The sequence below is a fragment of the Dipodomys spectabilis genome, unplaced genomic scaffold (assembly GCF_019054845.1).
Source record: "Dipodomys spectabilis isolate Male_0828 unplaced genomic scaffold, ASM1905484v1 ptg000091l, whole genome shotgun sequence".
Classification (NCBI taxonomy): Eukaryota; Metazoa; Chordata; class Mammalia; order Rodentia; family Heteromyidae; genus Dipodomys; species Dipodomys spectabilis.
In genome coordinates, this window is record NW_024870768.1 from 1,069,323 (window position 1) to 1,090,600 (window position 21,278).

Genomic DNA, 21,278 nt, shown 5'->3' on the forward strand with positions numbered 1-21,278 from the left:
GCCACATTCCCACCCCTCAGTTTATTTCTCTAGCAACTCTGTTTCTCTGCATTGTCTGTCTCCAAGCATCCCTTTCTTATTCTGGCCATTGTCCTTTTACTCTAATACTCTGGACTCCAGCAATTTTTCTTGTGCCAGTACTAAGGCTTCATGCTCTTGCTTAGGTTCCCCACCCCCTGTTTAAAGCTTGCACCCTACAACATCAGCCACACCTCTACTTCCAGCTTTTGGCTGGTTAATTGGAGATAAGTTTCTCAATTTGTTCTTCCCAGACTGGCTTTGAACTGTGATCTTCATATCTCAGCCTCTTGAGTACCTAGAATTATAGGTGTGAGCCACAGATGCCTGGCTTCCATTCCATCAATTCTGCCTCTCTTTGTAATTCCCTCTAATACTAACTCTTGTCAGTGTCTTTTTAGACCCATTCCTCCTCTCTGCAGCCTGTCTCCATGCATTGGCCTCTGAGCTTGTTTCAAATAGGCTCTTTTCCTCTATTTCGTGTGTGTGTGTTTGCGTATGTACGCATGTGCGCACACATGCATGCATACATGCACCAGTACTTGGCTTCAACTCAGGGCCTTGATCTCTCACTTGGATTTTTCACTCAAAGCTGGCACTTTACCACTTCAGCCATGCCTTCACTTTTAGCTTTTTGATACTTAACTGGAGATAAGGGTCTCATGAACTTTCTTGCCCAAGCTGGCTTTGAACCTTGATCCTCAGATCTTAGCCACCTGAGTAGCTAGAATGATAAACATAGCCCATCAATGCTCAGCTTCTTTTCCTCCTGTTTTTATTGGTCTGAGGCTAGAACTCAAACTTAGTACCTGATGCTTTTATTCAATGGCTAGCACTCTACCAACTAAGCGACACCTCCAACCCCTTTTCCTTCTTTTTTATGTCTCCCTTTCCCTCTCTGTCTCAAGCTCTCTATGTAGGTATTTATCTATCTCATCACAGACATGCCTGCATATCTGTCTCTCTCTGTGACTTGGGGTTGTGTCAGAGGGTCATAGGTATATCTCCCTGCGGCTTTTTTTTTTTTTTGCTTTGGGAAGCAGAGCTGAGATGAGGAGGGGAAATTCTGGTATGTATTTTGCCTCTATCTGTATCTCTAGATGCACCTCTTCCAAGTCTATGTGTGACTCCACATACGGGGATGTAAATAAACATACTTAGGTTCCCGTGTCTAGGGGTGTCTCTGAATCTGTCCCCATCCCTATGGCTAGGAGTCTTTTCTTCGGGTATTCATGTCCATACATCCACATACTCTACCCTTCTCACATCCCCTCTGCAGGTCTCCATACATAAATATGTTTCAGTGTCCCTTTTGGCATTTGAGGTTGTGTTTGTCTCTCTTTTTCTCATTCTCCAGCATGCAGTATTTTTCTGACTTCCCCAGTGTCTAGCAGAATCTATACATTGTCAGTGTCCAACTCTCCAATGTATCTCTCAGCATTACTTTCCCTGATCAACTGTCTCTGCCTCTCTATTTGTGTTTGTTCTGATGAGCCCTCTTGCAAAATTAAGGATTTGAGCCCTGGCTTTGCTTTGTCTTACACAGGGCTAAGTTCTGCAAGTTCTTTTTCCCTTCTCTGGGCATCAGTGTTCTCATCTATAAAAAGACAGATGGTCAGGATTCCTTCTCACAGCTCTGACAGGAGGAGATGGGGCAACCCCCAAGCCTGACACCACACGATTGGTCCATGGCTCTAACACTCTACATATAATGGGAGTGCCTCCCAGCCAGGCATTGGTGACTTATGCCTGTAATCCTACGTACTCAGGAGGCGGAAATCTGAGGATCACAGCTCAAAGCCAGCCCAGGCAGGAAAGACCAAGAGACTCTTATCTCCAATTAACCACCAGAAAATCAGAAGTGGCGCTGTGGCTCAGAGGGGTAGAGCCTTAGCCTTGAGCAAAAAAGCTCAGGTACAGGAATACCCAGGCCCAGAGCTCAAGCCCCATGATAAACGAAAAACAAAAAGAGTGCCTCCCATATGCCCACCTACCCAAACTATAAATCTCCATAACCTTCCTGAACCACTCTATTCCTCAAAGAGGGAACAGAGGGAACACAGAAGGAGCCCAGGTTCCATGACTATTTCACCAAGCCTTACCCACAACACCCACACGGATGTGGGTGCGCACTTCACCCAGGCGACAATAGTTCCCCAGAACCCTCATGAGGTTTTCAGCTCCAAAGCAGGCTTTGCTCTTCAGCAGTGACTCAGAGGCCTGAGCCACTGGCACACTGCACTGGTTCTGGAAGACAAAGGATAACATAGAACAGCATCAGGTGTGAGAAGCCCATCAGAAAACCCAAATTTCTAACCTACAAAAGAAACACAGAGGACCCTCCTGTGATCACTGAGCTCCACAGCTTGAACAGAAGGCTTCTCACATGGCACTGGATACTGCTTCTACATTTCCCTCCACTGTCCTTCTGTCTCCAGTTTCCTCTCTTCCCTTCTCCTGCTTCACACATTTCCCCTCTCCTCCCTTCCTTCCTTAAAAACATAATTTTATTGTTATTATAAAGGTGATATACAGACAGGTTACAGTTGCATAAGTCAGGTAAATGAGGACATTTCTCTTTTTTTGGGGGAGGGGGGGTCCGGTCGTGGGGCCTGAACTCTGGGCCTAGGTGCTGTCCCTCAGCTCTTCAGCTCAAGGCTAGCGCTCTACCACTTGAGCCACAGCGCCACTTCTGGCTTTTTTCTTTTTGCTTATGTGGTGCTGAGGAATCGAACCCAGGGCCTCATGCATGAAAGGCAAGCGCTCTACCACTGAGCCACCTTCCCAGCCCCCTTCCCCAACCTTACCTCCCAGCCTTACTTCTTACAGGGCATATGCATAAATTGCGTAAGTTGCATAAGTTGCTCAGTGCTCTCAGTGATGTTCCTCTTTCTGCTGGTGTAAGGTAAGATGGTGCCTGGACTACAGTCACTCCAACCTCTATTTCTATTCCTGATGCCATCTCTTCTTCCCAGAATGCCCTTCATCCTCTTTCACTTCCCCTACTTACCACAGCACTGTTTTTAATATCACAAAATTGAGATTCACTTAAAAAGGCAAACATTTAGCTGAGCACAGTGCTATGTGCTTGTCATTATAAGGTTGTAGGAGGCTGAGATTGGAAGTATCAAGATTCTAGGGCTGGTGGCTCATGCTTGTAATCCTAGCTTCTCAAGAGGCTGAGATCTGAGGATCACAGTTTGAAGTCAGCCCGGGCAAGAAAGTCCTTGACACTCTTATCTCCAATAAACTACTCAGAAAAGGCCAGAAGTGGCACTGTGGCTCAAGTGGTAGACCACTAGCCTGGAGCAAAAGCTCAAGGACTGCCCAAACCCCAGGACCAGCTAAAAACATAAAGTGAGAAAACAACATAGGCAAAAAAGTCTGTGAGACTCCATTTGAATGGAGCAAAGTTTAATGTAATGACATGCGCTAGCCATTGCAGCAACCATGGGAAGTCTAGGCAGAACACAGCCTAGGTATGTACCCAGCCAGGAAGTGAGACCTTTTCTTAAAAATAACCAGTGAAGGGGATGGGAAGGTGGCTCAGTGGTAGAGCACTTGCCTGGCATGCATGAGGCCCTGGGTTCGATTCCTCAGCACCACATAAGCAAAAAGAAAAAAGCCGGAAGTGGCGCTGTGGCTCAAGTGGTCGAGCGTTAGCCTTGAGCTGAAGAGCTGAGGGTCAGCACCCAGGCCCAGAATTCAGGCCCCACGACCGGACCCAAATAAAAATAACCAGTGAAAAACAGGGCTAGCTAGATGCATGGCTCAGCAGTAGAGTCCTTTCTTTATAAGTATGAGCTCCTGAGTTCAAACCCTTTTACTATCCAAAAAAAGGCATACACTTAAGATAGAATACAAAGAGAAAGGAGTGATTCAAAGATGTTTAGGGGACAAAGGGGGAGCACAAGAATGGAGGGAGGAAGGGTAAACAAATGCAGTCATTATATTCAAACTAGGTAACATGTAAGTAGGGACAAAAGGGTGTAAATGGGAGAGAACAAAAGAAGGGGTGACCTTGGCAAGAAGCATTGTACTCATAACTGACTTGTGGTACTAAAACGTCTTTGTACAACTATTTAATAATAATTTAAAAAGTTAAAAAAGGGGGCTGGGAAGGTGGCTCAGTGGTAGAGCACTTGCCTTGTATGCATGAGGCCCTGGGTTCAATTCCTCAGCACCACATAAGCAGAAAAAAAAAAGCCAGAAGTGGTGCTGTGGCTCAAGTGGTAGAGTGCTAGCCTTGAGCTGAAGAGCTGAGGGATAGCACCCAGGCCCAGAGCTCAGGCCCCACGACCGGACCCAAAAATCAAAAATAAAAAGTTAAAAAAGAAACAAAAACAAAAAAGGATGTTTTTATCTTTATCACCAAAAAGGACCTAAATTAAGGTGGTATTTGAAATTCAGAGACAGAACACTTGCCTAGCAAGTACAAAGGCCATGTGTTTATTATCCCCACCACTGCAGAAAGAAGATCAAACATTTATAAATGAGATATCATGTTTCTCAAAGGTTTAAACAGTAATGCTATCTAAATAAATTCAATGTAGACTGGTCCTATTAATATAGGATTTCAGTTTGGAAAATGTTGAGAGGAAATCAATCACATGCCACTGGTAATAAAATTGGGTGTGTCTACAGGAAAAAATGTTAAATGCCGTCAAGTATTGGCAAGGATGTAAAGAGACTGTCTCAACACATTCATTTGTCCCACTGGAAGAAGGCTAAATTGTATAGCCATTATGAAGAGCAATTGTCAGTGTCTGCCACTCCATTCCTAAACCAGTATCTGTTCACATACATACCAAGGAGCCATCCACAATAGCATCTGTGGATACACTGGTTATAATAATGAGAAACTGAGCCAGGAACCAGTGGCTCAAGATACTAGCTGATATCTGAGAATCAAGGTTTGAAGCCAACCAGGGCAGACAAATCTGGGAGACTCTTTTATCTAACCAGAAAAAAAGAGAAGTGATAGTGTGGTGCAAATGGATAAAGCACCAACTCTGGGCAGAAAAAACTGAGTAAGAGGCCTATAGTTCAAGCCCCCCATATGAGCAAAATCAACCCAATCAATAAGAAAAACTGGAAACTAGAAACTAAGGTATAGTTCACATAGATTTTTTTAAGTACCATAGTTAGAACTCAGGGTCTTGCAATTGTTAGGCAGGAGCTATTACCACTGAGACTGCATCCTACTGGAAAATATCTCTATATTAATAATACCATTAGGAAGTACTATAATTTTTTAATGTTTTTATTATCTTTAAATAGCTGTACAAAAGAAAGTGCCATTCAACAAAGCAATTCTGTGCCTAGATCAATGTCATCCCTTTCAACATTCTCATCCACCGTTCCCAACACACCTCATTCTTCTTAATTTTTTAGGTATTGAATTCCTTTTGCCATTTATGCATACAATGCATCTTTTTTATACTAGGGTCTCTGAACCCATGCCCTTGTGATTGTTAGACTGACACTTTAGCAGTTAAGCCACCCCACCAGCCCTGCTTCTTGCTGGTTATTTTGGAGATCGTATCTATTGAACATCCCTGTCCAGGCTGACTACAAACTGCCTGGGTTGGCTTAAATGGCCATCTTCAGATCTCAATCTCTGAGTAGCTAAGATTATAGGCATGAGCCACTGGCACCCAGCAGCTATGACTTGTTTAGAGAGAAAAATTAATGCAAGTAAATATTGTTTTCAAAAGCTAACAAGCAAAAAAAAAAAAAAAGCTAACAAGCAGTTAAACTGTATTTTCCAAATCTGCAGATAGGATTTATTAACCTTACAGCTAAAAAGAAAACCAAAAACCAAAAACATATGTCCTGAAGAGCAATTCAAGGAACAAAATGAAACTACAATTAAGAAGCCACTCAGGAGCCAGGCACTGGTGGACCACTCCTGTAATCCTAGCTATTCAGGAGGCCGAGATCTGAGGATGGCAATTCAAAGCCAGCCTGGGCAGGAAAGTTGCTGAGACTCTTATCTCCAATTAATCACCAGAAAATAGAATTGGCGCTGTGGTTCAAGTGGTAGAATGCTTGCCTTAAGCTGAAGAGCTCAGAGGCAGCACCCAGACTCAGAGTTCAAGCCCCCCAAAAATAAAAAGAAGCCACTCAGGGCTGGGAATGTGGCTTAGTGGTAGAGTACTTGCCAAGCATGCATGAAACCCTGAGTTCAATTCCTGAGTACCACAAACACAGAAAAAGCCAGAAGTGGCACTATTGCTCAAGTAGTAGACTGCTAGCCTTGACCAAAAAAGAAGCTCAGGGACAGTTCCCAGGCCCTGAGTTCAAGCCCCAAGACTGGCCATAAAAAAAGCCACTCAGTAAAGCAAACCCTCAAAAGTTGAAAGCCCAATTCAATCACTGAAAGTTTGGAGGGCTCAGTCCAAGTGATAAATTAACTCTCCAACCCTGGCCTCAGACTATAATGAAGAAGGCTAGATGCCCTTGACCCCAGGCTTACCAGATTTTTGACCTGATGCTGGGTGCTAGCCTTGAAAGCTACAGTTGGCAGCTCATTGCGAAGGTAATCCAGCCACTTCTCCACAACTTCCTTGGGAACCAGATCTGGGAAAGACAAGAACAGATGGGACTATATAAGGAGGACATCATTTCCATGGCTCATTCCAGAAATTCACTCACTCATACCCAAGGCTATTCTTACCTCCCAGCAATAGTTATTCCACTAGCCCTGTCAGTCTCGGTCCAGTCTTCAGGTTTGAGCTACATGGTACAGTCTGCTCTATGAGACCAGCTGACCTTTCCTAATGAGGGTATATTCCCTCAAGGAAAATGCACAAACTATTTGGTCCTAGATATCAGCCTTCCAAGTCAGGATTTCAGAGACCTCCCAAAGATTGCATTTCCCATCCTCTCTCTGGATCTATGCTTGGTCACATGTCAAGAATAAACTACAGCTGGGCGCTGGTGGCTCACGCCTGTAATCCTAGCTACTCAGGAGGCTGAGATCTGAGGATCACGGTTCAAAGCCAGCCCGGGCAGGAGAGACCGTGAGACTCCTATCTCCAATAAACCACCAGAAAACTGGAAGTGGCGCTGTAGCTCAAGTGGTAGAGCGCTCGCCTTGAGCTGAAGAGCTGAGGGACAGCGCCCAGGCCCAGAGTTCAAGCCCACAACTGACAAAAAAAAAAGAATAAACTACAATGGAACTAGAGATTATTATGTTAAATGCAGTAAGACAGACTGAGAAAGGCAAATATCAAAGCTCTCTCCATGAATGATAGGTATGTAAAACAAATTGTTTGGGATTAGGTACCAGCTGGAAGGGGGAAGGATCAAAGGAGAGGATATGGGGGAGATAAACATGATTGAAGTATTTTACACACAAGTGTGAAAACTGAACAATGAAACCTGTTGGACTTGTTTTAAGGAGGACAGAGAGAATATAGGAAAAGTACATTTGATTGAGGTACACTATACCCTTATATGCAAATATCACAGTGAAATTCCTTTGTAAACAACATATATTAATCAAAAATATGAAAAAAGCACAAGTATAAAGCAGGTTCTGATGGTTTACATCTGTAATCCTCACTACTAAGGAACTGAGATCTGAGAATGGAGGCTAAAAGCCAGGCCAAAGAGGAAAAGTCCATGAGAGACTTATCTCTAACTGATCACTTTAAAAAAAAAAACCTGTAGGCTAGGAATGTGGCTTAATGGTAGAGTGCTTTCCTAGCATGCATGAAGCCTTGGTTCCATTCACCAGTACCAAATAAACAGAAATAGCCACAAGTGGTACTGTGTGTGGTTCAAGTGGTAGAGTATTATTAGCCTTGAGCAAAAAGCAGCTCAGGGACAGTGCCCAGGCCCTGAATTCAAGCCCCAGGACTGGCAAAAAAATAGCAGGTGCCAGTGACTCACACTTGTAATCCTAGCTACTCAGGAGGCTGAGATCTGAGGATTGCGGTTCAAAGCCAGCCTGAGCAGGAAAGTCCATGAGACTCTTATCTCCAATTAACCACCAGAAAACTAGAAGTCGCTCTGTGGCTCAAGTGGTAGAGCACTAGCCTTGCTTGCACTAAAGAGCTGAGGCCTTATGACTGAACAAAAAAAAACAAACCCAAAACCCAAAAACCTGAAGTGAAGCTGTGGCCTAAGTGGTAGAGCACTAGCCTTGAGCAAAAAAAGCTAAAGGAGGGCACCCAGGCCATGAATTAAAGCCCCAGTACTGGCACAAAAAAGACCACACAAATAGTAAAATTAACACTTGGTCTGGAGCCTGAAAAATGATAAGAGCACTTACCTACAAAAGCAAGCCCATAAATTCAAATCCTAGTACCTTAAAAAAAAAGCCTAACATTCAGAGAGGTTAATAAATGTATCCAAAATCTTCCAGTTAATGATTTCTAGATATAGGACTCAAATCACTAATTCATTTCTGACATAGAAGCATATGTTTGATCACATGATGTTTGATAATTATAGGATTGTAAAGCCGGGCGCTGGTGGCTCACGCCTGTAATCCTAGCTACTCAGGAGGCTGAGATCTGAGGATCGCGGTTCAAAGCCAGCCCGGGCAGGAGAGACCGTGAGACTCCTATCTCCAATAAACCACCAGAAAACCGGAAGTGGCGCTGTAGCTCAAGTGGTAGAGCGCTCGCCTTGAGCTGAAGAGCTGAGGGACAGCACTCAGGCCCAGAGTTCAAGCCCCACAACCGACAAAAAAAAAAAAAAAGGACTGTAATGGGCAATTATGTCAGCAGCAATGCATACTTTTGCATGCTAGAAATGAAAATTCAGAGTCTTACAAAATGTCAAATTGCAACATCTTTCTAGGAATTGCCATGTAGTCAATTGCCTTTGCATTCTAGTTTTCCTACCAAACCTAAAGACATTAAAATACCTTTAAAGAAATGACATGTCAGGACAGTAATGCTCTTTACTGACTTTAATCATTTGACTTTCTCTCCTTTGATTTTAATCATTTCAATTTTCTAAATATTTGTTCATAAGAAAAACTTCTGATAAGGGTGACAACAAGGCACTGGCTGTTTTGACAGTAATGTTACTCCGTGCAAACAACCAACATGCACCTTCCTATTTTATTCTCTTGGTACTTTTCATGAGTTCTGTGAGTCTAAGTTAGCACCTGCATTTCCTTGAGAGGAGATCCAGTGGTACCATGACAGATCAGCAAACTCATCCTGAAAGCCAACTGACTCTACCTATTTTGTTTCACCTGGATCACAGGGTGAAAAATTTTTGGTGGTGCTGGTAAAGTTTGCTATATTTTTGTGAATTCGTGTCTTATTTTAGCAATTAAGTTGTCGACAAATGTTTGTTCATTTCATTATAGTATCTAGATTGAATTTGAATGATTTTTGTGCCACTCCTAGGGCTTGAATTAGGGCCTGGCCACTGGCCCTAAACTTTTGTGCTCAAGGCTAGTGCTCTACCACTTGAGCCATAATGCCACTTCCAACTTTTTGGTGGTTAACTGATAGGAATCTCTTGAGTTTGTCTTTCCAGGCTGACTTTGAATTGCAATCCTCAGATCTCAACCTCCTAAGTAGTTAGCATCACAGGCATGAGTCACTCTCATCCAGAGCTAAATTTAATTTACTCACACAAAATTGTATTGTGCATATTAACACATTTAACAAAAAAGCAAGGGAAGGGCTGAGAAGGTGGCTCAGTGGTAGAGCGCTTGCCTTGCAAGCATGAGGCCCTGGGTTCGATTCCTCAGCACCACATAAGCAAAAAGAAAAAAGCCGGAAGTGGTGCTGTGGCTCAAGTGGTAGAGCGCTAGCCTTGAGCTGAAGAGCTGAGGGACAGCACCCAGGCCCAGAGTTCAGGCCCCACGACCAGAACCAAAAAAAAAAAAAAAGCGAGGGAAGAGATAAGTCAGATATGTATTGCTCTGGTCTGTAAAATCCTAACTCTTTAGGAGGCTGAGATCTGAGGATCAAGGTTCAAAGCCAACTCAAGCAGAAAAAATCCATGAGGTTCTTTTTTGGAGGGGCCAGTCCTGGGGCTTGAACTCAGGGCCTGGGCACTGTCACTGAGTTTTTTTTTTTTTGGTCAGTCATGGGGCTTGAACTCTGAGCCTGGGCACTGTCACTGAGCTTTTTTTTTTTTTTTTGGTCAGTCATGGGGCTTAAACTCTGAGCCTGGGCGCTGTCTTTCAGCTCTTCAGCTCAAGGCTAGCGCTCTACCACTTGAACCACAGCGCCACTTCTGACTTTTTCTGCTTATGTGGTGAGGAATTGAACCCAGGGCCTCATGCATACAAGGCAAGCACTCTACCACTGAGCCACCTTCCTAGTACTCTAACACTTGAGCCACAGCGCCACTTCCTGCTTTTCTTTTTCTGTCTATGTGGTACAGGGGAGTCAAACCCAGGGCATCATGCATGTGAGGCAAGCATGCTTACCACATTCCCAGCCTCTCCATGAGATTCTTATGACCAATTAATCATCAAAGAGCCAGAAGTGGAAGTATGACTCAAGTGATAAGAGCACAAGCCGTGAGCAAAAAAGCCAAGCAAAAGTGTGAGGGCCTGAATTCAAACCATAATACTAGCACACAAAAAAAAAGACAAGACATTTGGGTACTGATGGTTCATGTATCTAATCCTAGATACTTAGGAGCCTGAGATCTGAGAATCTCTGTTCAAAGCCAGCCCAGGCAGGAAAGTTCTGTGAGACTTCTATCTCCAATTAACTACCAAAAAGCTGGAAATAGAGCTGTGGTTCAGTGACAGAACATCAGCTTTGAGCAAAAAAGGCTTAGGAACAGTGCTCAGACCCAGAGTTCAAGCCCCAGGACTAGCACAAAAATAAATAAATAAAGACAATCACAAGATCATCACAAGAATGGCTATCATTGATGAACTGCTTTGTGTACCAAGCACTTTATCATTAATTCAACAAACCTCTAAGGCTCAGACATTCATGGTTCATTTCATAGTTACAGAACTAGAAGCTCTTTGAAGTGACATGACTTGTCCAATAGCTCAAAGAGAATAGCAGAGGTGGACTGAGACCCAAACCTCAGTGACTCCTTCAAGCCCATATGCTTTTCTGCCTTAATTTTGGTCTCCAGTTTGGGGGAAGGGTATTCTTTTTGACTGTGCAATTGCAGAATGGCTCAAAATATCAAGAAAAGGAGCCCAAAAAGAAAATAGGTTTGAGCTCCGTCCTCCTTTTGTGCTACAATCTGTGTGTCTTCAGATTACATTCCTGCCTTTGAAAACTCAAACAAGAATTCTTACCTTGTGTAATTAGGACCCTCAAGTTGCTGGGCCTTACTATCTGGTCCAAGCTAGTCTTTCAAGAAGGTCTAATCTCTTCCTTAACTTACCCAATCCTGCCCCAACACCTACCAATTTTGTTCAAGACCAAGACAAGCTTCTTGTTGCCTTCTGCCCGCAGGACAGTCTCCTCCATTTGGAAACACCGGCAGCCTAATGGGTCTCTGGCATCCAGGACTTCCAGAATCACATCAGAGTATTCTACCACCTGCAGGCCAAAGAATAGGAGAGAGGCAGAAGATAGGAAACAGACTATGTAGCAAGCACTTGAGCCCATCTAAGAAAAGGTCATCAAGGGGAAAAGGTCAGTCAGGGGAAAAAAACAGAAATGAAGAAGAAATGAAAATTGAATTATCCTGCCCATGTAACTGTAACTCCTCTGTACAGTATGTTCACAAATAAAATTAAATTAAATAAAAAAAAAAAGAAAATTGATTGGGCCAGGCACTGCTGGCTCAGGCCTACAATCTTAGCTACTCAGAAATTAAGAGCTGAGGATCACTGTTCAAAGCCAGCCAGGACAGAAAAGTCTGTGAGACTCTTAATTCCAATTAACCACCAAAAAGCCAGAAGTTGGGGCTGGGAATGTGGCTTAGTGGTAGAGTGCTTGCCTAGCATGCATAAAGCCCTGGGTTCAATTCCTCAGTACCACATAACATAAACAGAAAAAGCCAGAAGTGGTACTGTGGCTCAAATGATAGAGTGCTAGCCTTGAGCAAAAAACAGCTCAGGAACAGTGCCCAGGTCCTGAGTTCAAGTCCCAGACCTGGCAAAGAAAAGCCAAAAGTGGAAGTATGGCTCAAGTGGCAGAGTGCCAGCCTTGAGCTGAAAAAGCTAAAGGACAGCACCCAGGCCTTGGATTCAAACCTAAGTGCTAGCACAGAAGAAAGAAAGAAAGAAAGAAAGAAAGAAAGAAAGAAAGAAAGAAAGAAAGAAAGAAAGAAAGAAAGAAAGAAAGAAAGAAAGAAAGAAAGAAAGAAAGAAAGAAAGAAAGAAAGAAAGAAAGAAAGAGAGAGAAAGAGAGAGAGAAAGAGAGAGAGAGAAAGAGAGAGAGAGAAAGAGGGAAGGAGGGAGGGAGGGAGGAAGGAAGGAAGGAAGGAAGGAAGGAAGGAAGGAAGGAAGGAAGGAAGGAAAGGACCTTAAGGAATGGGTCCCTGTACCTTACGGAATTCCTTGTAATAAGCCTTTCGTGTTGCTTCATCATCCAGCTGAGGAAACATATTTAATTCCTGCAAAACTTCCTCCTAAAGGAGAAAAAAAGAGAAAGGAGAAAATGGGGGTGGGGTCAGGAGAGTGGGAACAGGAGGAGAGGGTAAAGGAGGGGAGGGGGGAGATGGAGCAAGAAGGAGAGAAAGGGGGAGGGAGGAGGGAGAAGAAGAGAGCAGGGGTGAGGGAAAGTGAGAAGGAGAGGAAGGGGGAGAGGGTGAGGGGAAAGAGGAAGGGGGAGAGCAGGAAGAGAAAGGGAGAAGGAGAGGGAGAGAGAAAGATTAGAGAAACACAAAGTGAGCAAAACCTGGCTTTGAAAAGCACAGAAGGCTGGGAAAGCCATTAAGTCTCAGCCCACCTAAAAGTAATTTTGATGAATCAAAAATGTTGAGAAGAGGAACAAGTGTACACAGACATACATGGTTCTGGCATGTGCCAGTGTGTATGCATGTGCAGATTCGAGCATCAGCCAGAGGAGAGGCTGAGTGTGCCCAGGCCTATATGTAAGAGAGGGATGTGACAGAAGAGTTGTGAGAAAAACAATCTATGGCAAGCATGGGACGGGGGAGTCAAAATCTGTACTGGAATTCAGAGGAGCAAGCCTGAGCTGGCAGGTGCATATTCTATGTGTAAGACAAGAACAGATGCCAGCAGGCAGCAAGAAGGCCCAGAAGGAAGTTGAAACCCTCACACAGGCCTCTCTCTCAATCCTTTCATGCTCTCCTGCCCCCCTTCTCCCACCCACTTTCCAGTCTTTGGGGTTCAAATGTGAGAAAAGCATTCTCCAGGAATGTGCTGTCATGAGTAAGACTCCCTCTCATCCTCCCTCCTCTGATCCCCCTGATTTCTTTCCTCTCTTCACTCATTCTCCCCCGCCTCCCCACACCAACCTTCCTTTTCCTTCAGTGGAACAGTAAACCCACACTATTCATTCCCACCCAGGGCCAAAGGCTGTTCTTACCTTGCGTTCAAACTCCTCCTGGCGTTTCAGGACATCCTGACAGTAGCTCTCCATGGTTCTGTGTCTCTGTCTCTCTTGCTCCCGGGCTGCTTGCTGCTTCTCCCTCATCTCCTCAACCTAACAAGTAAACATACTGCGACTATAGCTCACTGGGTCTGCAGCAGAAGGGATGGGTAACAGGTGGAAGAAACGGCATGGACAAAGCAAAGGTGGGAGGGGAGCAAGCAGGACAGTAGAAGATAGTATTTGAGAAGAAAAGGCCAGACAGATGAAGTGATGGAGAGTAGCAAAGAGGGAAAAAAATGTGTGTGTGTGTGTGTGTGTAAAGCTATTTGAGTTCGGCATTAGTGGCTCACGCCTGTACTCTAGCTACTCAGGAAACTGAGAGCTGAGGATCACAGTTCCAAGCCAGCCCAGGCAGGAAAGTCTGTGAGACTCTTCTCTCCACTAAAATTACAAAAAAATAAGCTGGAAGTGGAGCAGAGGCTCAGGTGGCAGAATGTTAGCCCTGAGCAAAAGAAACTTAGGGACAATAAGTTCAAGCCCCAGGATCAGCACCAAAAAGAAAAGTCAGAAGTAGAAGTGTGGTTCAAATTGTAAAGTCTGCCTTGAGCAAAAAAGCCAAGCAAAAAAAGCACTGAGTTCCAGCCACGGTACCAGCACAAAAAATAGGGGGTGGTATATAAAGCATGGAGAGAATGTATTATAGGCAGAGGGAACTACTTAGTATCAGATGCATAAAAAGAGCCAAGGTCCTGGAATGTGCCATCATTCTGAAAGCAGAAAGAGGAAGCCAGGTGTAGTTGTGCACATTTGTAGTCCCAGTTACTCAGGAGGCTGAGTAAGAAGGATTCTTAGAGCCCAGAATTTAAGGCCTGACTAAACAACATAATGAGGCACTGCCTCAACAAATAAGCAAAAACAGGAAGAGGAAAGAACGGCAAAAGAGACTAGAAAAGGTTGGTAAAAGAGCATGAGATGACAAAGTTAAAAATTATGCCTCAAAGAAAGCATAATCCAATGCAATGAATGAGGAAGGGAGAGGAAATGTCCCAAAATGGAGACCCTTAAATCCAGTATCAAGCTGACACCCCTCACTTCAACCATTCACAAAGAGCCTCCAGTATCCTAGCAACTCTGGCCTCTACTCTTCTAGCAAACACTTCTGCAGACCTGGCATTCAAACTAGCCTCCCCAGCTTCCAAAGTAAAAGGCTTACCCTCTTCTTCTTTAACTCAGCCTCCCGACTGGTGTGATCATTGCCATGAACAATCTGGAAGGCTGAGGACCCTCTGGAGGTTGCTTTCTTCCCATTTTGCTTTGCAGGCTGGTTACCATGCAAGAGAAGAAAAGCAAACAGAGCTGATAAACCTGTGGAAATCTCCCTAGAGCCAAAAGAGCAGGGATTAAAGCTGCCAGAGAAGTATAGTTGTGGGGGAAGAGGGGAAGGAAGGAGTGGACAAAAATGGCCCTGCTGTCTGTCCTAGGGAGAGAGAGGCCTGTTCTCCCCAGCCAAGTAGGACCTGACTAAAGAGTCCAGGAAAGGGTGGGGGGCACATGGAGGGGAAGGGCAGGATGCAAGGGTGGCTGAGAAAGCTTCAGAGAGACAGGAAATACTTTCTTGACACATAGATCCTGAAATGTGGTCTTTGGACACATTGGAAACTTGTTAGAAATAAAAATTATCAGGGCGGGGCTGGGAAGTTGGCTCAGTGGTAGAGCGCTTGCCTTGCATGCCTGAGGCCCTGGGTTCGATTCCTCAAAACCACATAAGCAAAAAGAAAAAAGCCGGAAGTGGTGCTATGGCTCAAGTGGTAGGGCACTAGCCTTGAGCTGAAGAGCTGAGGGACAGTGTTCAGGCCCAGAGTTCAGGCCCCACAACCGGACCAAAAAAGAAAAAAAAAATTATCAGGGCTGGGAAGGTGGCTCAGTGATAGAGTGTTTGCCTTGCATGCATGGAGCCCTGGGTTCAATTTCTCAGCCCCACATAAGCAGAAAAAGCTGGAAGTGGTGCTGTGGCTCAAGTGGTAGAGCGCTAGCCTTGAGTTGAAGAGCTGAGGGACAGAGCCCAGGCCAAGAGTTCACGCCCCATGACCAACCAAAAAAATAAAAAAGAAAAAAGAAATAAAAATTATCGCTGTAGCTGGGCACTGGTGGCTCATGCCTGTAATCCTAGCTACTCAGGAGGCTGAAATCTGAGGATCACGGTTCAAAGCCTGGATTCCATCTCCAGCAAAGAAAATAAAAATAAGGATGATGATAATCCCTACCAGCTGGGTGCCAGTGGCCCACACCTGCAATCAGGAGGCTGAAATATGAGGATCATGTCTCAAAGCCAGCCCAGGCAGGGAAGTTTATGAAACTCTTATCTCCAATTAACCAGCAGAAAGCCAGAAATGGAGCTGTGGCTCAAGTAGCAGAGCACCAGCCTTAAGTGAAAAAAATCTAAGGGAAAGTTCTCAGACCCTGAGTTCAAGCCCCAGTACTAAAATAAAAAAAGTCCCTACCAAGTTAAATCAAGCACAAAGCAGTATGTGTATGTGTATGGCAAAAACTTAATACATGGGGCTGGGAAGGTGGCTCAGTGGTAGAGTGTTTGCCTTGCATCATGAGGCCCTGGGTTCGATTCCTTAGCACCACATAAGCAGAAAAAGCTGGAAGTGGTGCTGTGGCTCAAGTGGTAGAGCACTAGCCTTGAGCTGAAGAGCTGAGGGACAGTGCCCAGGCCCAGAGTTCAGGCACCATGACTGGCAAAAAAAAAAAATTTAATACATGCTGCTGACTTTCTGCTGCCCCCCACCAAAAAGTCAGCTGTGTTCATTCTAATATGGTATTCTTCCCAGAGTCATATCTGCTGTCCTGTCCCCCAGGAATAGGCATACATCACCTGAAGGTAGAGCCAACTTACCTTCTTACAGACTTTGGACCCTTTACCTGGCTTTTTATTTTCTGCAAAATAAAACAAAGAGTCATCATCTACCTATCCAATGTGTGCTAACAACCTAATCAAGGTCAAGACACACCATGAGAACCTAGGATGCCTCAAACACCATGTCTGTCTGTATCAAACACAAGACAAGAGACACAAATGGAAGTACTTCATATTTATGTTTACAGAGTTATTCCAAAGCAAATGCAAACAATTCAGAAGAGAATTCTACAGAGTAGCCTGAATAAGTGCTTGGGTCTCCTGCTCCACCCTGAGCCCCAAATGTCTACTTACAGCATCTCAACAGTTTCAGGGCTAGAGATGACGTAAGGGAGCTAGCAGCAACAGAAGGGTGATGTGCAAAATCCTAGGAAGCTAAACCTTGGGGATAAACCTCAGCTTGTGCAGAAAGAATTATCCCTTGAAGGAAGGGGTGGGTTGGGAGGGATGGGGGAGAATGATGAAAAGGGTGACACTGATTAAGATGGAGTGTATTTATATACTACTTCATGGAATGGCAACTCCTTTGTACAAATACTTAGAGATATACATATATAAAATTATATCGATATAATTATATATCGATATAATTTCATATGCATAATTGTAGCTATACTGCCTATTATGTATTAATACATACCAGTATAAGTTAATATAGTATATATAATTGTTACACACACACACACACACACACACACACACACACACACACACACATGAAAGAACAATCCCTTGCTGTTGAACCTGTTTCAGTTTACTGCCTCCAACAGCATACGACCTACTCAGCTCAACGGCTGCCTCCCTCAGATACCATCATGCCTTAACAAAGCCCAGGAACTTAAGAGGCCTCTCCTGGCTTCAAAGTCCCATCTGTCATGCCCTTCACAGCTGGCCTCTGAGGAGAAGAACAGTTTCCCTTAATTCTCCCCACTTTCAAGGGGCTAAATTCCTGGGGGGGCGGGCAGTTATAGAAGCTCAGAATACACACAACAAATACAAGAGCAGTTTCAAATACACACACACACACAAAGCAGGCTGCACAAACACATTGGGTAGCTCACACTGATGCTAAGTTAATATAGAAAACAGAACTTAAATATTGTGACAAATCCTTGAGGAAATTCAAGAAGATACTTTAACTGTGGAAGATTCCCCAAAAATTACAGCTGTACTTTCAGGGATCATGTCTATAGTCTGTTACTACACAAGTTATTCTGAATGTGTACAGTATGGTCTGAGGAAATAAAAGACCCCAAAATTGATACTGAATAAAAGTGCAATAGATGTAGTAAAAAAACAAAAACAAAAAACAGAACAGACACTGCTAAGTAAACTAATACACTAGAAGACCAAGAGAGGAAGTTTACTTAGAATAAAAAGCCAAAGAAGGGACTGGGAAGGTGGCTCAGTGGTAGAGCGCTTGCCTTGCATGCCTGAGGCCCTGGGTTCGATTCCCTAGCACCACATAAGCAAAAAGAAAAAAAGCCAGAAGTGGCGCTGTGGCTCAAGTGGTAGAGCACTAGCCTTCAGCTGAAGAGCTGAGGGACAGCGCCCAGGCCCAGAGTTCAGGCCCCACAACTGGACCCAAAAAAAATCAATAAATAAAGCCAAAGAAATACAATTATGAATGAAAACATAACATTTAAACATGGAAAAGTTAATTATATCTAAACAACAAGAACTAAAGGTACAAGAATTGGTGCTGTGGCTCAAGTCGTAGAGTGCTAGCAAAAAAGAAAAAAAAAGTACAAATGAGTCAGACACTGGTAGCTCATGCTTGTAATCCTAGGTTCTCGGGAGGTGATCCAAGGATCCCAGTCAAAAGCCAGCCAGGGCAGAAAAGCCCATTCAACTCTTATCTCAATCTAATCATCAAAATGCTAGTAGTGGAGGTGTGGACCAGGTGGTAAAGCACCAACCTTGAGTGAAAAAGCCAATCAGGAGAATTTGAGGGCCAGGCACAGGTGGCTCAGGCCTGTAATCCTATTTAGGAGGCTGAGATCTGAAGATCGCAGCAAGGACAGGAAAGCTGGTGAAACTTTTATCTCCAATAAACCACCAGAAAACAGGAAGTGGCGCTGTAGCTCAAGTGGTAGAGCAATAGCCTTGAGCTGAAGAGCTGAGGGACAATGCCCAGGCCCAGAGTACAGGCCCCATGACCTCCAAAAAAAAAAAAAAAAGAGAGAGAGAGAGAATATGAGGCCCTGAGTTTAAGGCTCAATATCAGTAAAATAAAAAGGTACAAATGGAGAAGCAGTGATTTTGCTAAATGATAGGTCCTTTATATTAATGAAGACATATATGAGGTTTCAGATAAGAAAGACAAAGATTAACAACATTGGTCTGGGGACAATGCTCAGTGGCAGGCCATGTGACTAGTATGTGAAAGGCCTGAGGTTCAATGACCAGGACAGAGAGAGACAGAAAGAGAGAAAGACTGGATGCCAGTGGCTCTCATCTGTAATGCTAGCTATTCAGGAAGGTTAGTTGAAAGGACTAAGGTTCAAAGCAACCTTGGAGAAAAAAAGTCAAATTCACACCCTCTCTAGAGATCTGAACTCCATCGAAAAAGAAAAATTTTATTATAAGCTTCCATGGCAAGACTTTCCAACAAAAGAAAAGCAAACAGCCTTCTGAAAGCTACAACCTGGAATACTTAAGACAAAAGAAAAATCATTACAAATTGAATCGCTTACCCTTTATACTTGGGATCAGATATGTCTGATTTTAGCCAGGGGCTGGTGGCTCGCACCTGTAGTCCTAGCTATCAGGAGGCTTAGATCTGAGGATCATGGTTCAAAGCCAGCCTGGGAACAAAAATCTGTGACTCTTAATCACAAGTAATAGAGCACCTACCTTTAGTAAAAAAAAATCAAGCAAGAGCACCATGCCATGATTTCAAACCCCAGTATCAGCATTAAAAAAAAAAAGTTCAGATTTGGATATTTTTAGACTCTTGAATAGTCATATATACAGAATAAGATACCTTGAAGAGATGAATTTATGTTTCACACATAGGCCTTATGTACATAACCTGAAGGTAATTTTATATAATATTCTCAGTAATTTTGTGCATGAGACCAAAGTTCAAAGTGTGGAATTTTCCATTTGTGGCACCATGCTGACACTTTAAGTTTCAAATTTTGGAGCATTGGGTTAGGGATGTTGAGCTTGTACAAAATTTCTAAGAAAAGGAACATGTTGCACATCAAATTCCCTAACTGACCAATAGATCATTTTTTTTGTCAGTTGTGAGGCTTGAACTCTGGGCCTGGGCGCTGTCACTCAGCCCTTCAGCTCAAGGCTAGTATTCTACCACTTGAGCCACAGTACCACTTCTGGTTTTCTGGTGGTTTATTGGAGATAAAAGTCTCACAGACTTTCCTGCCCAGCTCAATAGATCCCTCTTACATGAAAATAAAAGACATTTTCAAGTGTACAAAGATTACCACCTTTAGCTGGGCGCTGGTGGATCACGTCTGTAATCCTAGCTATTCTGGAGACTGAGATCTGAGGATCGTTCAAAGCCAGCCGGGTCAGCAAAGTCCGTGACACTCTTATCTCCAATTAATTATCAGAAAACCGGAAGTGATACTGTAGCTCAAGTGGTAGAGCACTCACCTTGATCTGAAGAGCTGAGGGACTGTACCCAGACCCAGAGTTCAAACTCCATGACCAACCAAAAACAACAATAACAAAGATTACCACCTTTGCTCCTTTCTGGTAATACTACAGAGAGGAAAAAAATAGGACTAAGGATGTTGCTCAGTGGTAGAGCATGTGATTAACATGCAAAAGGGCCCAGCTTCAAACCCCAACACTAAAAATAATAATGATAATTAAATGGCTCAAGTGGTATGGCTCAAGCGGTAGAATGTCATCTTGAATAAAAAAGCCAAGTGAGAGCAAGAGCCCTGAGTTCAAGCCACAGTACCAGCACACACACACCACCAAAGATAACAAAGCAAAGGAAACAGTGATAGGCAATAAGTGTATTAAGGATGAATGAGGATGAATATGGTCAAAGTAGATTATTGCTTACGTGAATTCAAATAAAATGAAACTTGTTTAAATTGTCTTAGGAAGGAAAAAGGAGATGGGGGAGAGATTTAGACTGATTGAAATATGTTATAAAAAAAGTGAGGAGGGGCTGGGAAGGTGGCTCAGTGGTAGAGCGCTAGCCTTGAGCTGAAGAGTTGAGGGACAGCGCTCAGGCCCAGAGTTCAGGCCTCATGACCGGACCCCCCCCCCAAAAAATTGAAAAAGTGAGGAATCTCACAATGAAATCCTCTCCCCTTCATTAGTAATATAAGTATAAAAAATGCAAAAAAGTGTATTAAATTTATCATAAAGCCTAGGAAAGGAAACCAGAGATATGGCTAAAAACTATAAGATGTATTTAAAAAGGACTCAGCTGAGTATGATGGCTTGAGCCTATAAAGCTAGCTAGTCAGGATGATGAGATCTGAGGATTGTGGTTCAAAGCCAGCACCAGGAGGAACATCTGTGAATCTTTTATCACCAAAAATAGTCAGAAGTAGTGCTATGGCTCAAGTGATGGAACATTAGCTTTGAGCAAAAAACTCAGGGACTGTACTCAGGCCCTGAGTTCAAGCCCCAGGACCAGCATACACACAGAAACACACACACAGACTCCTGGCCAAACCACCAGTGACTCACACCTATAATCCTAGCTACTCAGAAAGCTGAAATTTGAGGATAGACATTCGAAGCCAGCCTGGGCAGAAAAAGTCTGTGAGACCCTTACCTCCAATTAACCACCAAAAAGCTAGAAGTAGATGTATGGCTCAAGTAGTAAAGTGCTAGGAGAAGAGGGAGCCAAGTAAGAACATAGAGTCTTGAGCTCAAGCACT

At 43.7% G+C, this 21,278-nt stretch overlaps 1 protein-coding gene across 1 annotated transcript in view; it reads right to left on the reverse strand.

Annotated features, from left to right (window-relative positions):
• The window catches only part of Gnl3l (G protein nucleolar 3 like), a 50,982-nt gene that overhangs the window by 16,857 nt on the left and 12,847 nt on the right, over positions 1-21,278 (reverse strand). Inside the window, exons 3-9 of the mRNA XM_042684899.1 lie at positions 16,384-16,424; positions 14,695-14,802; positions 13,476-13,592; positions 12,469-12,552; positions 11,381-11,516; positions 6,497-6,600; positions 2,121-2,265 (exon numbers count right to left, since the gene is read on the reverse strand). Coding sequence (XP_042540833.1) covers positions 2,121-2,265; positions 6,497-6,600; positions 11,381-11,516; positions 12,469-12,552; positions 13,476-13,592; positions 14,695-14,802; positions 16,384-16,424 — 735 coding nt within the window. The remainder of the gene's footprint in view (positions 1-2,120; positions 2,266-6,496; positions 6,601-11,380; positions 11,517-12,468; positions 12,553-13,475; positions 13,593-14,694; positions 14,803-16,383; positions 16,425-21,278) is intronic.